Source organism: Hevea brasiliensis, chromosome 17 (genome assembly GCF_030052815.1).
Source record: "Hevea brasiliensis isolate MT/VB/25A 57/8 chromosome 17, ASM3005281v1, whole genome shotgun sequence".
NCBI lineage: Eukaryota > Viridiplantae > Streptophyta > Magnoliopsida > Malpighiales > Euphorbiaceae > Hevea > Hevea brasiliensis.
In genome coordinates this window covers 11,329,099-11,347,058 of record NC_079509.1, presented here as the reverse complement: position 1 = coordinate 11,347,058, position 17,960 = coordinate 11,329,099, and the positions used below count along the sequence as shown (strand labels likewise).

General features: G+C 36.8%; 2 protein-coding genes across 4 annotated transcripts; both read left to right on the top strand.

Moving 5' to 3' along the window:
- The first annotated feature begins 1,458 nt into the window (after positions 1–1,458).
- Positions 1,459–12,646, top strand: LOC110650285 (ninja-family protein AFP3). Of its 3 annotated transcripts, none has more exons than XM_058139633.1 (3): positions 1,459–1,565; positions 2,027–2,674; positions 11,858–12,646. In XM_058139633.1, exons 2-3 carry the CDS (start codon positions 2,077–2,079, stop codon positions 12,268–12,270), a joined length of 1,011 nt encoding a protein of 336 aa, XP_057995616.1. In that variant the 5' UTR covers positions 1,459–1,565; positions 2,027–2,076; the 3' UTR covers positions 12,271–12,646. The 3 variants fall into 3 exon arrangements, with proteins under 3 accessions (XP_057995616.1, XP_021660879.2, XP_057995615.1); XM_021805187.2 differs by lacking the exon at positions 1,459–1,565 and adding an exon at positions 1,627–1,784; XM_058139632.1 differs by lacking the exon at positions 1,459–1,565 and adding an exon at positions 1,653–1,803.
- Positions 12,647–13,688: 1,042 nt separating this feature from the next.
- On the top strand, positions 13,689–17,960 carry LOC110650283 (glycerophosphodiester phosphodiesterase GDPD6). The gene is made up of 8 exons (XM_021805182.2): positions 13,689–13,903; positions 14,421–14,599; positions 15,073–15,256; positions 15,407–15,481; positions 16,100–16,209; positions 16,420–16,638; positions 17,135–17,290; positions 17,555–17,960. Exons 1-8 carry the CDS (start codon positions 13,891–13,893, stop codon positions 17,786–17,788), a joined length of 1,170 nt encoding a protein of 389 aa, XP_021660874.2. The 5' UTR covers positions 13,689–13,890; the 3' UTR covers positions 17,789–17,960.

The window sequence follows — 17,960 nt, the reverse complement described above, 5'->3', positions numbered from 1 at the left end:
TATAACGATTTATCTAACCATAACATTGTACTGAAAACCTGAAATGCTTATGCTTATATCTTCTGCGCTTTCCTTCTTGTATTTTCATGAGAGACCTCTACCTTAGTACGTTGCAAAATGCATACGTGATATAAATTATATCATAAAATAGGTGATATTTTTAAAATTAAATGAGAATAATCTAATAAAATATTATTATTTTTGAATTGTTTTTTAATTTATAAATTGATTTTATAAATTTAAAAATATTATAAATAAATAAATAAATTTATTTTAAAAGTTTATAGTCGGCTTTTAAATTAAGAAAAACCCTCTAGTCGTAGCGGAATAATGCCCATATTGCCAAATTCCACCTATTAGAAATTGGCGGAAGCAGTGCTGCCAAAACACCCCTGATTTCGAGACGTGTCCACTAAACTGACACCACACACCTACCTAAACTCAGCAAAAGTGACTTTTTTTTATTTACGCCAACGCCGCCATTGCTTGCCTGCAGCTGCAAGCCCCCACCTTCGTTTCCTTCCTGTTTCCCACTCTCTTATTCACTATTACCATGCCAACTTTTACTTCTTCCACTCTCATTTTCTAAAATAAATCACTGCCTATAAAAAATGGGATTCAAGACGTAAGAATGGCAACCAATCGCTCCTCCGTCTTTCCTTTAGCGGAGTTTGTGGTTGGGGTAGGGCTCTCCATCGCGGACAGATTTTCTCATGGATATTTTTTAATTTAAATTTATTATTAGATGATATAAATTTACTTATAAAAAATATTTTAAATTAAAATTAAAATTTTAAATATAATACATATCTGTATTTTTTAAAAAAATTATAATTTAAATTTATAAATACATGTAAATTATGTTTTAATAAAAATAATAAATATATTATCACGCAGAGCATGTTATGAGATTGGGACAAGAAATTTTATCCTTATTTTTGTTTTACACAATATTAAAATCAGAATTAAATTAAAAAAATTCATTAATTAAAAAAAATAAATTTGAAAATAATTACCATCTTCTCAAGTCGATTAAATTACTAAATATATTTAAAAGAAAAGATAATAATTTTGCACTGTAAAAATGAAAAAAAAATGAAAACTGACATTTTATATATTAAAATATTTTTATTTAAATTTAATATTTATTTAATAAATAAATTACATCACACATATTTTATTTTGAATATGTATTAAATAAATCTATAAAAAAATTTAAATATTATATTTTAAATTTATAATAAATTAAACCTTGGTAAGTTTTTCCCTAATACCTAATCAGATTCCCTTTGCAGCTTCTCTTTGCCAATGGAAAGAAAGAATTGGAAACAGGTAAAATTTGCCTGGCAATAGCTATTTAAGGCACTTGAATTAGCAGAAAAGGATGGAGGAAATTACAAAAGTAGCCCAAATGGATTAAGAGGGGAAGGAGAACAGAAGAGTGGTTGGTAGGTAGAGCAGGGAACAGGTGTTTTCTGGTATCATGAGTCAGCAGAGAGAGCTGCAACTTGCAAAAAGACTCGGAGACGGCACACAGAGGCTGTAATAAACAGTACATGACATTGGTATAATGTATTCTCTCTCTCCACTGCTTGCCACGTGGCATTTTTGAAATGTGTTGTCATCTATAAAACCAAAAGGAAACTGTCTTTCCTACTCCATTTCGTGAGTTAACTATTTTTGGTTTTCTTTCCAATTCATTTTCTCTGCTGATAGCTTAACTCCCCTCGGTTTGAAGTTCTTTCTCTCTGGAATCAGCCTGAAAACTGTGCAACTTCAGCAGGGTTTGTCACCTTTTTCTTTGTAGTTCTCTTTTTATTTTCTTGCTCTATCATTATCTGCAACTTCCAGCTCTTTCCAGGTTTTTTTACTGATATTTTAGCTTTTTTTTTTTTTAACCTGCAATGATTTGAATTCTTACTCTGTTACTGTGGATTCTTTAGTTGTGTGTGCGATGATATACTGATTTTTAAGCTTTGGATTCTATTTTTTATGTTGTCTAACTTCATGTGCTCTGTGATGACAGAAAAAGCTACTGCAAGAGATTCAGTCCAGTCTTTTCACTTTCCTTTTGAAATGGATGAAGTTTCTGAGAAAAAGAAGGTTGAAGAAACCGAACTTTCCCTCAAGCAAAACAATGGGCAACCAAAATACCTTTTGAAGAGATTCTCACCACAAGAGAATCCCAAAGAAACTACCCAATTGAGCACTCAAGAAATTAAACAAGAAAAACTAGACATCAATCTTGGACTCTCTTTGGGTGGCATTTACAGTGAAAAATCCAGTGGAAAACCTCTAACTAGATCATCATCCATCATTGGGGTGCTGACCCCGAAGAAGGACCATCAGGAGCTTGATTCTCCATTGCCTAAGACCTTCCGTTCATTGTCAAGGTCTTGCTCCGTGCCTACTGAGGCAGAGCAAGAGCAGAGGAAGGCAAGTCTGATGGCTTTGGCAAGGAGGAGAATTGAGTCTACTCAGAGATTCATGGGGGAGAGGAGTAAGAAGGAAGACCCCGAGCAGCAAAAATCTCCAGCTAGAGAACCAATGCCATCTTCACCGTCTAAAGTAGCTGCCTGGGCTGCTGCTTCTGCTGCTAAGAGCCCTGCCTTGTGTCGTGCCCTTGTTCAGATCAAGAGGCAGTTCGCTTTGTATGGCAACAGAAAACTTGAAGGTAAAATTTTCTCTCTTATCTGCCATGCTTAATTTAATTAAATTGAATCTAGTTTTGATTCTTTGCTTACATGCTCAATGTTACTGACGTATTTGTTCATAAAACCATTAGGTTTTGCGCACTAGAAATATCACAGCAGAAATTTAGCAGCATTAATTTGCTTATTCCATTTTTTCCATAGTTGGTGTGGTTCTCATTGCTTCAATAACTTTCTCAGTAGTTACTTTTTATGTTTAATTGTTTATTATATTGTCGCAAGGGTTTTTGCGGTCGCCTGGATGAACATTCACCGAAGTGGGAAAAGTGAGGAGTTCGCCATTTAATTTTAAGAGAAATTAAAGAAAACCATTTATAATAAAAATTTAAAAAGGAAATCACTTCAAAAACAGAGATTCTAAGTTCAAGGTCCGTATAAATTGATAATTAGGGGGTTGGGATGACAATGTTAATCCTTTGTATGGATAAAAGAAATGTTTGATATTTCAACTATTCAGGGCTGCCCAAGAACATGAGTGCATGAGATGACCCTTAGTGAGTAGGCGTCAGGTAGCGGATCTTTGTTTGGAGGTTACTTTGTATATTATGATATCTTAATTCGGGCTTTAGTTAAGAGAATTTGGGTAAGGACTTTCTCTCGATTTCTTAATGTATTTCGTTTAGAGTTTTTAAGCGAAGGATTTCGGATAAGAACTCTCCTCCGATCTCCACATATTTTATTAAAATTTTGGTTGAGAATCAGGTAAGAACTCTCTCCCGATCTCTACATATTTTATTAAATTTGGCTGAATCGGGTAAGAACTCTCTCCCGATCTCTTAAAGTATGTTCGTAAAAAATTTAAGCGAAGGATCTCGGATAAGAACTCTTCTTCGATTTCCATATATTTTGTTAAAAATTTTGGTTGAGAATCAGGTAAGAACTCTCCCCCGATCTCTTAGAGTATTTGATTTAAAGTTTAAATGGGAGATTTCGGATAAGAATTCTCTTTCGATCTCCGCCTATTAAAATTTTTTACTGAGAATCGGGTAAGAACTCTCCCCCGATCTCTTAAAGTATTTGGTTTGAAGTTTTAAGTGAAGGATCTCGGATAAGATCTCGGGTAAGAACTCTCCTTCGATCTCCACACATTTAAATTTGGAATAAGAATCAGGTAAGAACTCTCCCCTGATCTCTTAAAATATTCGTTAGGATCGCATATCGTAAGGACTTTGAACTAAAGATTCTGGCCGAGCGGGGGCGCATGAAATCGGTGCAGAGCTTTTCCTAACCCACAGAGCCTTATAACTAGAGGATGAATATAAGACCGAACTTCTCATCGATCTCCTATGTGATCGCCTTATCAGAACTCTTTGGTTGGCAATATCCGATCTCTTTTAGTTACTAGTCCGGGGCCCGATCCTATCTCAGTTCCCGCTCTATTATGTTATCTCCTGGGCTCGTTTCGTAGCCCGACCTCATTACTTATTTGTTTGACCTACTATTCGACCTATTGTTACACCTATCCTTTTTGTCATTTTTTATTTGATTGAAAATTCTCACATCGAAACATTCCTGCTTACGTCCTTTTGAGTACTTACAAGCTGCCTGTGAATTGAACGTCTACTCTTGAAGGAAATGAAAAATAAACGAAGACACAGGAAATAACTGTTTGACTGGACAATCTATTTTGAGATTTTAATGCAACTGGATATAGAAGAAATTTCAAAAGAAAGCTGGAGAAAATAAACAAGGGTATTCGACAAAATGATAGTTTAGATGCTTACCTGTGGGGAGTTAAGGAGACGGATGGAATGACTCCAGAATCCTCAAGTATTGCAGAGCTGAAAGCTGACGGCCGAAAGACTAATGCTTACTTCGGAGTAACGGGAACCAGGTCGGAATGCAGTTGAGTCGAAGCGACGGGAACCGGGTCAGAATGCAGTTAAGCTTGGAGAGTAATATACTGATGTTAGGGCGGCGAAGACGAAAATGGACGAAAAAGGAAAAATGGTCTCACAGAGTAATGAACAGACACTGAAAACGAAGAATTTCAGGGTCCAGAACTCCTTCAATGAAGATACTTAAGAAAACTGGTTTCTAAAGTTTCTCAAAAGCTCAGAATGGCAAAGTAGCAAGACTGAATCAAATTTCAGAGTCTTTCCACTATAATCACCATCACCTTTTTTTGCCCGTCCCTTCTACAGTATTGCATGCAGGTATTTATAGGGAACGGGTGATCATCATGGAGGGTCAGGATCTTAGCAGGGGAGACGGAGGGTTTAGATTCAAAAGAACACAATCCGATGCCTTAGAATTAAAGAGAATCAAAATGGAGGGTTGGGATTTTATTCAGAATTTCCGTCATTTCTTCTCTTAATCCAACGGCTCAGGGTCTTGTCTTACAAGTTGGATCCGAAGGCTGGGAATAAAAAGCTCTGATCCTGTCGTCTGCTTTTTGATCCAAGGGCTCCGGGTCTATCCTTACAATTGTGATCATCGGTGGAGATCAAAATGTACAGAACTGCCATAACTGTTTTGGCATCTGTCAGCTAGGTAGGCGTTTCTGCAAATGAGGCATGCGGTGAAGATTTTATCACGCCTGCAACGCTTTAACTAACTCGGCTCTGATTATGAAGAGAGTTATTAGAAAGCTATTCAATCCCTCCGTGCTCTCTGATCTCTATTTCTTCCGATCTCCCTATTATGACCCTCTTCTTTTCCGATCTCTCTAGTATCAAGTCCCTTCTCATTTTCTGATCTCTCCAGTATCAAGTCCCTTCTCATTTTCCGATTTCTCTAGTATCAAGTCCCTTCTCATTTTCCGATCCCTTCTCATTTTCCGATTTCTCCCATTCTAGATCTTTCTTCCTTATCTAACTTGTCTTGGTCAACGCAATTAATTCTTCAGTTACCGATGCGTCCGCTTCGGTTTCTGTATGTAATAAATGCCCAGCCCCTATATATATGCACCAACGGGGAAATCCTCTTCACACTTCACTTTTTCGTTCATTTTTTTTCAATGCTCTTTTTCTCCAATTCAAGCTTCTCCGCTAAAAAAAAATTCTGATTATAGCTGCTTATGATCTTTTCCCGACCGTTTTCTTTGCCCTTTGCCTGAAAGTTTATGACCCCGGCAATCGGAGAGTCACAATGACGTTATCTGATGACAGTGATAGAACCGGACTAATTTACCGATCAAGATCGAAAGTGATGAACGTGCCGATCTCGAATCGATCTACCGATGTAGTGGCTGGACCGATCTCGGGCAAGAGGATTGTTAATTTCAATCTTAATGTCGGTGATCGCCTCTTGAAGTTCATTTGGCCCCTCACCACATCGGGCGTCCCGACTGCAGCTCGGTTCTGGTCGATGACATCGACGATGACTCCGCTCACTATCATGAGAGTCATAGTCGCCCTATTTGAGCTGTACATCTATCCAATGCCTGTGGCTGGCTTTCTGATCAAACACATCTTTTGATTCAGCCACAAGACTAGGCTTTGACATTATTAGGTAAGATGTAGTGCTGATCTTTAGAGATCGCCCAAATGATGCAATCCGATCTTTAAAGATTGCCCAGATGATGTAATCCTATCTCTTGAGATTGCCTAGATGATGTAATCCAATCTTTTGGAAAGGAAATGAAATTTTATTTGAAGGTTTTTTATTTTATTAGTTATTTTTTCGATCTCTAATATGCATGTCCGATCTGATCCCTAAACGAATCGCCATTAGCCGATCCATGATTTAGGAAGTTTGTCCGATCCGAAGACCTCTGCTAACCGATCTCATTTATTTGATTTTTTATTCTGTTTCTAGAATCTTCTTGCGACGTGTCGAGAAAGCGGCTGGTTCCGCAAACTATGCGTCGCTTGGGATTTCGTGGGCATTTAATACTCAGACGGGTATAAATAGGGGTGAGGTGAGTCAGTCATTTCCTTATGTCATTTTCAGAACCTCTCTAGCAATCCCAGCGTTTTCTCTCATTTTCTCAAGTTTTTTCGGCACCGATCACATTCCAATAAGGATTTTGATTCTTTTTCTAGGTTAATTTCTTTTGTTTTTTCTGAGAATGAGCGGCGCCGAGAGTCAGAGAGCTGCGAGCCCACCCTCCGTCCATATCTCGTGGACGTCGGACGAAGTTGAGGTGGTCAGGCCGAGTGGGCGACTTGAATCTCCTACAACCTCTGCTTCAGCCCACGATTGAGCCGCCCAATCAAGACATACATCTTCTTCAGGGAGAGAAAATCTTCACGTGGATGAGTTGTCGTCGGTCCTCCAGGAAACCGATCTGCAGTCCATTAGTCAAGAGTATAACTTTCGGACTAACTCTTACGAGCTTATCAGATGCTACGGCAATCTCCTAGCCGATTACTTCTTTGAAGAAAATGACGCGATCATGGTGTATGAAAAGCAATTAAAAGTCGGGCTTCGGTTCACCGTTGACGACTTCTTTAAGGCTGTTATGAAGTTCCACAATGTATGTGTAGCCCAAGTGCATCCGAACTCATGGCAGATTCTGGTGGCTTTTAGAGGCTTATGTCGAGCCAAGAAGCTCGAACCTACAGTGAAGGTTTTTGCTGAGTTGCATAAGCTCACTCGTCGAAAGGACAACGAGTACTGGTTCTTTTAAGTTAAGCCGCACTGTGGGTTTTTTACCGACCTTCCTTTTTCACCGAAGAATTGAAAGAACTGCTTTATATTGAGGAGCAAGATTCCGAACAGCATCGAGGGGTTTCCACGCAGTTGGTAGTACCTGATCCCATCAGTTCCAAAGAAGATCGCCCTAAATAGGGACGAGGGCGCCATGGTAAAGGAATTAAAGGATCAGGCGGCCACTCACAAGTATTCATGCTTATACGCCGTTATGGCCGAACTGAAGTGGTGGCTAATGCAGATGATCGCTAATGAGGATTATGAACTGCAGCTCTCTGACCTCGGACTCGGGATCGATATAACCTAAATCTTTAGCCTCCTGACTTAGGTGATCTCACTAACTGTTTTTCCGTGCAGGAATGGCTAGAGGCGAAGGCGCAAAGGAGAGCTGCAAGCGAAAAAGAGAGGTCTCCCGGAAGGTACGAGAAATGAAGATCGCCGCGGTATTCCAGATGCCAAGGCGAGATTCGGGAGAAGTGCTGGGCTCTTCGTCCCGTCCTTCGAAACAACCGATCCCAGAGGTGGAGATCGCTCCTTCCCCTCCTCGACAGGAAGAACCGCCACCTCCGCCTGTTTCCTTAAGTGCTGAGGGAGGATCTTCTCAATCTGCTGTAATGACCTTTTCTTGTGGCGCCCAGGTCCTCATTCACTCTCTCGAGAAGAACCGCTCAGTTCGAGGGAATCCGGGCTTGGCCAAAGTTCTGGGTGCCACCATATGCCTCTAGGATGACCGGAACAGGCTGACCCCGAATAGTCTTGATAATCTCTTGGCTCAGACGATAAGCTTGAGTGTAGAGAACCTAGTGAACTAACATATAATCAGGGAAAAGGCTCATCTCCTAAGGCAGGAAATTCTGAAGGCGGTCTAGGACTCCGCTTCCGCTCGAGCCCAACTTTCGTCCGGTCAAGACTATATCACTGAGATTGAGGGTCGGACAAAATCTTATGAGTACAAGTTAGCCGAACTGGAGCGTGAACTAGAAGAAGCTCAGGCCTGCCGAACTGCCGATGTCGCTAGCCTCACTGAGGAGATCAGAGCGAAAGAAGAGGAGGCCGTGACAAGGGAAGCTGGCGCTTATGTGAATGCACATGGCGATCTTCTGGCTGAGCTTGAAAGGCACTATTCTGAGGAAGACTTCTCCTGGATGGTGGATTTTGCTCCTAGAGATGAAGAGGAGAGCGAGGAGGAGCCCGAGAGAGAGAGAGGGGATGAGAGGAAAGATGATGTATCTGGAGAGCAGGCTGGGGGAGACCCTACAGCCGAATGATTTGTAAATTTTTTTGAAATGAAATGAATTCCTCTTTTGTTCAATTTTTTGATGAGATCGGAAAGTGTCCAAATTGTATAAGTACTTAATTATTTTAAAAGCAACCATTAACCTAAGTATAAGAGATCGGAAAAACATTGCACGTAAGCTTGAGATCGGACTAAGCCACGACCAAATACCAGGTAAGAGTTTAAAACATTTGAATTGGAAAGATTTGACATTGATTTGAATTCTAAAGATTGGGATCGTCATTAGACCAAGTAGAAATCTCAACTTCATTTTAAAGAATACCTGGGGCATTCAAGTGAGAAGCTCGATCATGACATTAGCCAAATGAAGTTTCACAATATTTGTAAAAAGAGATCAGAAGCAAGACTGGATGGTTCGGGGACCCCTTATTGATTAGAACCATTCTAATAAGAGATCGGAAAAACCATTAACTAAGCATAGGATCAGTTTATTCCATGGTCGAGCGATCGGTGAGTTCGGAAAAGTCATTTGTGATCGAAAGACATCGGCTGAGAGCGGATGATAAAGTCGATTTCAAAGTCCCTTGACTTCGGTGGTCGGCCAAAATATGGTGTCGACATATATGGTGTGGAGCATCGACTACGTCATGATACTTCTATCTCTCTCAATCAATTTGGTTTCATGCCTGGTCGTTCAACTATGGAAGCGATCTTTCTCATTAGAAGCTTGATGGAGAAATATAGAGATGGGAAGAAAGATCTACACATGGTTTTTATTGATTTGGAGGAGGCTTATGATAGTGTTCCAAGAGAGGTCTTATGGAATGCGTTAGAACAAAAGAGGGTATCTATTAGGTACATACAAGTATTGAAAGATATGTATGAAGAAGCAACTACTATTGTGCGCACAGTGGGAGGGGACACAAGAGATTTTCCGATCTCAATTGGATTACACCAATGATTAGCCATAAGCCCTTACCTTTTTACATTAGTTTTAGATGAACTGACGAAACATATACAAGAGAGTATTCCTTGGTGCATGATGTTTGCGGATGATATTGTTCTGATAGATGAGACACGAGAAGGAGTCAATAGGAAGCTAGAACTTTGGAGAAGTACTCTAGAGTCAAAGGGTTTTAAGTTAAGTAGAACGAAGACAGAATACATGCATTGCAAGTTCAGTGAAGGCCAAACTGGTGATAGGGAAGGAGTTAGTTTGAATGGAGTGGCACTGTCCCAAAGTAATCACTTTAAATATCTAGGCTCAGTCCTTCAAGTAGATGGGGGATGTGAGGAGGATGTTAGTCATAGGATTAAAGCCGGATGGTTGAAGTGGAGACATGCGACGGGAGTTTTATGTGATCGTAAGATTCACAATAAATTAAAAGGGAAATTTTACCGTACAGCCATACGACCGGCTATGCTATATGGTAGTGAGTGTTGGGCACTGAAAGAGTCGTATGCATCTAAGATAAGAGTTGCAGAGATGAGAATGTTAAGGTGGATGAGTGGTCATACTAGACTAGATAAAGTCCGTAATGAAAGTATTAGAGAAAAGGTAGGAGTGGTGCCAATTGAAGATAAGTTGAGAGAAGGGAGATTGAGGTGGTTTGGTCATGTGAAGCGTAGACATACGGAGGCTCCAGTTAGACAAAGTAGAACACATTAGGCTAGAGGATAGAAAGAAAAAAAGGGGTAGACCTAAATTGACTTGGAGGAGAGTAGTACAGCATGACTTAGAAGCATTACACATTTCTGAGGATTTAATCCAAAATCGTTCAGAGTGGAAAAAGCGAATCCATATAGCCGACCCCAAATTTTTGGGATAAAGGCTTAGTTGAGTTGAGTTGAGTTTATATTATACAATTGGTTAGCATTACACATGAAAACTATAGTAGAGCACTGGAAACCTGTACTGATTTAAAGAAGACTGCCTTTGTAATTAGTGAAATGGTCGCAGTCGGTTTGCTTTGAATAGAAATGAAGAATAATGCTACATTAAGTAGGATGCATTTTAGTCCAATTGCTAGCTTATATGGTATCTTGTCATGGAACTAATAAGAGGAAACACATAAATAAAGTTATGCCAATAGGCTAGGGATGGGAATCCACATGCAAAGATAATCCGAGAATATTTAATTTTGTCAACTATGAATGTTTCAAAATGATGCAATCAGGTCTTGAATTCATTGGTGAGATGACAAAACAAGGAAGAAGATTAACCCTTCTTGTATCGACAATAGAAAATGAAACAGAAAAAAAAATGATTTTGTAAAACAAGAAAGAATGTGTAATTAACTACATATGCCTCTGCATATCGACAAAAAACATGAAAAAGATAAAATGAATACGCATTTTCCTTTCATAGAACTCAATCCCTGGTGCACATCAACAATATATGCTTTAGTATAATTTGGAAGTCCAGAATAAGAAGTTTTGCCAAATGGTTTTATGTTTTTCATATTTGTTTGCCTATTGTCAATTTAAAGCATCTTATGAATGGTGGATCATTTAAGTTTATGTAGAATTTGAGGCAATAAAATGAATTGGATTTACTATCTTTATTGAAGTTTTTTCTAAGTTGAAGTGAAAAGTGGATGTCCATATCTTCATGTGCTTGATTTCTGCCTATTCTAACACATTTACTGCATAATTTGTTACTTAGGTTTAGGGTCTGAAAGCTTAAAAGCCTTTTTAGTGAGGCACAGAGTTATTGATGATTCATAAAACCAAAATCTTCATGTCAATTTAAAACCATTTATTGATTAATATCATAGTAGTTTTCAGTGCCTTCCAAGACAAATCACATGAAGAAAAGGTAATGACAGGCTTGAACATAATTTAACTCTAGATGTTTTCTTAAACTTGTTGCTGTATTATCTAATTAGAAACAGGAAAGATGAACAAATTGAAGTGTATTGAAAGGAATGTTTATTTTGTTCTGTATTAAAAGGAAAATGGCTTTATTTTCCAATCACACAACACTTCTCTGTATCTTCCAATAATGCTTTTACCATAAAAAATGTGTATCAACATAATAAGAAAAGTAGATGTTTGAAGATATTAAGCACGGTTTTATCTGAAGTGTAACAGCATTACAAGCTAAAATACCGAGAAATTCACTGTGTAAGCAATTTGATAGTGAAAGCTGTGTAGTTTAGTCACTGGAGATGGGTTTTCCAAGTAAAATTACTCTGCTCTTGAAGAAAATGAAGTTTTTAGTTTTTTTCTTTTACCTGATCTTTATTTTTTTTTTAAACTTCAGCTCTGAGAGATGTTTTAAACAATATGGAATAAATTAATTTCGATGCAGGACAAGAAGATTCAGCTGCAGAGAAGGGTGCTAGCCATTCAAAATCATTGCCAATGCAGAACGATGCAGAATCCAAGGTGATGTTGAGGACAATTTCAAATGGAAACCCAGTCAAGGTAGAAGAAACCAAGCTTGAGAATCCATCAAAAAAAGTTAAACTTGTGAACAATGGATTTCAAGATAATGGGGTGGATGTGATGAAACAGATGCCTAGTGTGACAACTACTGGAGATGGCCCAAATGGAAAGAAAATAGTAGGGTTTCTGTACAAGTACAGGAAAGGTCAAGTGAGCATAGTGTGTGTTTGCCATGGCAGCTCTCTCTCTCCAGCAGAATTTGTCAAGCATGCTGGTGGAAAGGATGTCCCAAACCCAATGAAGCACATCACTGTCTGTTCCTCTTTCTCCTTTTAGAACGTAGCGGTGGCTTGTCTTCGTCGCCCATTCTGAGAGGTTAAGGTAGGAAATGAGTAACACCTGAAACTAGTAAGCTACCCTTTCTTTCCTGTTCTGTCTGTTTTTTGCTTTTGTTCAGAAACTTCCACCTGATGGTGGATTTTTTTTTTTTTTTTTTTTTGCTTTCTTTTGAGAACTCTTTGAAGGACTGTATCTAGCTTTCAATAGAAGGGTAGCTGTTTTTGCTCATCTCCTTACTGAAATTGTTTTACATTATTGCATCCATTGTCATATAAATTAAGCTCTTGATTGGAAATGATGATGGTGTAGAATGCACAATTTGGATTCTTTTCAATAAACATAGGGTAGATAGTGACTGTCACCTCTTCTGAAATGCTTTAAATAGAAGCTGAAAATCCCACTTGGAAAGCAAAATAGTCTACTTAGTAGCCTTTTTGAATTGGAAGCTTTTATGTTTTATGCAATTTGTTTTTGTATGTGTTGGTTAGAATGGTTTTTCTTTAAACTTAATACGGTATGTAAAAATTGATTATTGATCAACTACTTGATAAAGAGGTATAGTGGAAGCCACTGAGATGATAGCGATTGTAATGATAATGATGTTTCTGCATTTATACTGATAGAATCAGCAAATAAATGGTAATTTTTATACCCCATGTAAAGCTTTGCCTTTTTTATTTCAATTTCTTACTAAGAAATTCATAAATTTTAATTTTATTTTACAAAAAATCCCTTTAACATGTAACCTATAAAAAATCTTTCTACACTTTTTGAAGGGTAAATCTTCCTTCCTTTTGTTTTTTGTTGTAAGTTGTGGAAACCTGATAGAGTGTTAGAGATAGCAACAAATTGAAGTTGAAGGGATAAGAGTGAAATATGAATGAAGTTTAGAAATAAATTATAAAAATAACTTATAAATAAAAATTATTTTTTTTATTTTTTATTATATTTGCCGCATAAAATAATCAAGTTGATGAAATTTTTAAATTTTAAAATAAATTATACATGACATTTTTTATAAATTTTTTAACCTTATAAAAAAATGTGGTTTTAAATTTTTTTCTTTATTTATTTATTATTAATTTATGGTTTCAAGCAGGCTCCTTTACCCTTGGGCAACTTTGGGCTTTTTAGTTGACACATAGACCAGCCCCACGTGAACATGTCCACAGCTAATTCCAAGTCAAACTAACAAAAAACTGATGAAGGATTCAACTCAATCATCACCGTACACGTCAGCAGATTCTCCATAGTCAACGGTCAATTTAAACAAATCTGTGCATCATAATTACATTTTTCTTTTTCTTTTTCTTGATAACAGATAATTACAAAACTCCAGATAATTACAGGAGAAATTAATGTAGCTTAATTAGCTATAATTGAAAAATGAAAATTTTTATCTTAAAGGAATATTCTTGATTCTACGGACGGTCCACGGCTAAGAATCCTAAACCCACCTTAGTGCATATCATCACCGCACCAGAAGTTGACGCCTTTATTTATATTTGACTTGTAAAGAGGGCCCATCTCTGGGAAAGCAGCTAGTTGTTACGACTTTGAGCAGAAGAGAGGAGGGGAGAAAAGGAGAGGGCTTTGGAGAGAAGCTGTGCGAATTCCATGGCTTTAACATGTAAGTTTCCAAGCTACATCTCCAATGAGTTACGGGTTTTTTCAGTTTATGGCTGGTTTGATGTTTGATAACGATTCTTTTCTCTTTTCGTGCTATTTTGTTTTTCAATTGCTGTTTCGTTTCTTTTTCCCTATATATTCCCATTGTTGGGAATGGTATGTATTCTGAAATTAAACAGATGATGATCTTGGAATAATGCGGTGAGATTGGTGCATAGAGGCATTTATACGTGCAAAGGATGTTTTAGCTACTGTTTTGTGATAGTTTGGCTTCGCATGCATATCCATTGCACATTATGATGCTTTTGATCTTATGCAATACATGCAAATTAAACATATTTCCATTAGTCTGTTCCCCAGATCTTATAACAAATTGTAGATTAAAATTCTGTATCAGATTAAGTAGTTTGCCCTCTATATAATGTGGAACATAAACAAGCCTTTTTTTTTTTCTGGGATGTTATCTCATCGTTGGATTAGTACATAATTGATGAATTGCGGTACTACGGCAAATGCAGGTTATGTTCTCATCATATTTCTATCGCTTATACTTGTGTCGACTGCAAGGCCAATTTATCCTCTACCAAGTAAAATAAGCCATGGTAGCAAACAGCCTTTACAGACATCTCGTCCATATAATATTGCACATCGAGGATCAAATGGAGAGATTCCTGAGGAAACTGCTGCTGCATACAAGGTATGTAACTATGTATGCATTTGTGAGAACATCCATTTGTGCTTTGTATATATATATATATATATATATATATATATATATATATATATATATATATATATATATATATATATATATATTGAGTTTGCTACATATTCATAGATTAAAATTTTATGTATTGTATTGTTGTTACAGCTTAATCAAGCTTTTAATTTATTCAGTGACAGGATCTTGTGCATCAATGCAAAGTTACAAGAAATCATTTTCTGTTCTAATTAATGCATCTTTAGCTGGATCAAGAATTGTTCCTTCTTTTTTCCAAACCAAATTAAATTGGACCATATTTAGAAATATCTCAAAAACATTTTTTCCCCCAAAACATGATAATTTCAGTTATTAGATGCCATGAACAGGTTTCAAATATATTTTTCTTGTTTCACTTTACATGCATATGGAGTCCCACAAATGTTCCTGATGACCACCACTACTTGCAGAGAGCCATTGAAGAAGGAGTAGACTTCATAGAAGCAGATATCTTATCCTCCAAAGATGGTGTTCTTATATGCTTCCATGATGTTACCCTTGATGACACAACTGATATTGCAGAGCACAAGGAGTTCGCAAATCGTAAAAGGACCTATGATGTGCAAGGGGTCAACACTACTGGCTTTTTCACTGGTACTGAATCCTTGTTGATATGTTGCTAAATATTTTAATTATCCTTGAGTAGAAGACTGACAGAAATCAAACTTTCAGTTTTGCCTGTATCTCCAAAAGTTGTCTTTTACCCGGAAAAAGAAATCTGAAAATTACTTCCATTACATGTAGTTGATTTTACCTTTGAAGAACTTAAGACATTGCGGGTGAAGCAGAGATATCTGTTCCGGGATCAACAATACAATGGTTAGTTTCACTTCAAATTAAATGAATTATCTTTCTTATATCTTTGACTTCCAACGCATTCTTCTTCCTTTTATAGAATCATTGTTTGATGCATGGGCGTGCATTATTCGGTTATAACTGAAAAACCGAACCAAACTAATCAAATTCAGTTATTTTGGTAAGGGGTAATTCGGTTAAATTTTGGTTTTCAGTTATAAATCTGTTTTAACTTTGAAATAGGAATAGAAATAGCTGAATTTTTTTAATTGATAAATATTAATTATAATTTATTAATAATATATATTATTTTTATTATTAAAATGTGATTATAATTATATTTATATTTTTAGTAATAATCTTTAAATATATTTTTTATTTTTGTTAATACTTTATAAATTAATATCAAATAATATATAAATTATAGTTTTTTGGTTTGTGTATATTTGGCTATCTATTAATTTTCAGTTCGGGTAGGTTTAGTTAACCAAATGCTCACCCCTCTGATTATCTTTGTTTAGTTTTGCTTAGATCACTGTAAGCAACCTGCCATATATATGCTGAACTTGTAACAAATTTTACAATATACATTTTATACTCTTTTTGTTGTAACAAAATATTCTACTGTTGTGTGGCCCTCAGGAAAATTTTCTATTATCAGTTTTGAAGACTTCATATCAATTGCACTGGATGCACCAAGAGTCGTTGGAATATACCCAGAAATCAAAAATCCTGTACTTATCAACCAGCATGTAAGAAATTTCTTTCTATGAGATGTCTTGAAGAATCACAATGTGTTTAACTTTGCTAACAGTGGCAGTTTGGGAGCCATTACTTTTCTGAAACATTATGAGATAACTGTAGCAATCTATGTTGCCTTTCTCCATTTTTCATAAGAACCAAACTTTGTGGAAACATGAGATTTAGTGTTTGGTTATACAATGTTTGAATCATACCAACAGGTGAAGTGGTCAGATGGGAAGCGATTTGAGGACAAGTTTGTTGGTACTCTTAAGAAGTATGGATATAACGGTTCATATATGTCAAAGGATTGGCTGAAACAACCTATTTTTATCCAATCCTTTGCTCCAACTTCACTCGTGTATATATCAAATCTGACAGACTCGCCCAAAATCTTCTTGATTGATGATGTTACCATTCCAACTCAAGATACTAATCAGGTTTGTGTTTCCCTTAGTTTAACCTCAACCTCTCTATATATATACGTAGTTGATTTCAGTAGCGTTATAATTTTTGCATTATTCAACTTGAATGTGCGTTGGATAGTTTTCTAAAATAATGAATTCAGATATCGTCTTTCGTTTCAAGAGTTGGTACTTAGATAATGATAGATGATACTAATAAACAATGGATAGATCATAAGAATATCTATGGACAGCACAAATTCTATTGCAGAATGTGACCATGTGATTGTAAATTCTATATTTGCCATGTTAACTCGAGTACTTCACAAGTCCTTTTTGTTTCTTGATCCATTGGCTTTCACAACAGTGGATGCACAAGACTGGACCCATCTTCTTGTCATGACTTGTGTTGCCAGTTCATAAAACTTATAAAGTTTGATTATTAAAACTAAAGTCCTATTGATGCAAGACATTTAATTTACATTTTACTCTGAAACTTCCAATAGAAAATGATGCCACTGACAATTTGCAGTCTTATTGGGAAATCACTTCTGATGCTTATCTGGACTACATTAAGGACTACGTGGTGGGCATTGGACCCTGGAAGGATACAGTTGTTCCTGTGGTGAATAATTATTTGCAAGCATCTACAGATCTTGTTGCCAAAGCACATTCCCATGATCTACAGGTAAACTTATCTTTTCTAGAGCTTTTATAGTTGACAGAAAAATAAACATAAGGTGACAATTGCAATACTATTTCTTCAGTAATGTATTGTTGTATTGAAGAGGCTGCCCTTTTTCTCAGATAAAATGCACTAAATCATGCAGCATGTAGGCTGTAGGCCAAATGTTGATAAAACCTTTTGAATCCCATCGGCTTTCTCAAGCCAAATATTATAAAGCAATTGTTTCAAAAGCTGAATTATCATGGCTGTTGATTTAAATGCCAGGTGCACCCATACACTTACCGGAATGAGGATTCATTCTTGCACTACAACTTTCATCAAGACCCATATGAAGAATATGATTATTGGATTAACACAGTAGGAGTTGATGGACTCTTTACAGACTTCCCAGGCAGCCTCCATAATTTTCAGGAATGGACTTCACCTCTCTCTAAAGATGAATGTGCATCTAAACTATTGCATAAGATAGCATTGTTGACCGCTTCATATAAAAATTGATAAGAGAACCAAATTTAGTTAATTGTCATCATTAGGTTCAGATTCTCCAGGCAACATTTCTTATTTGTTCATAGGAGAGTTTCCGGCTTCCGTATATTGAATTTCCTGCTGAGAATAATAAATGACGTTTGATGAGTTATTCAATAGAAAATGTTATATTTTGCTTGTTTCA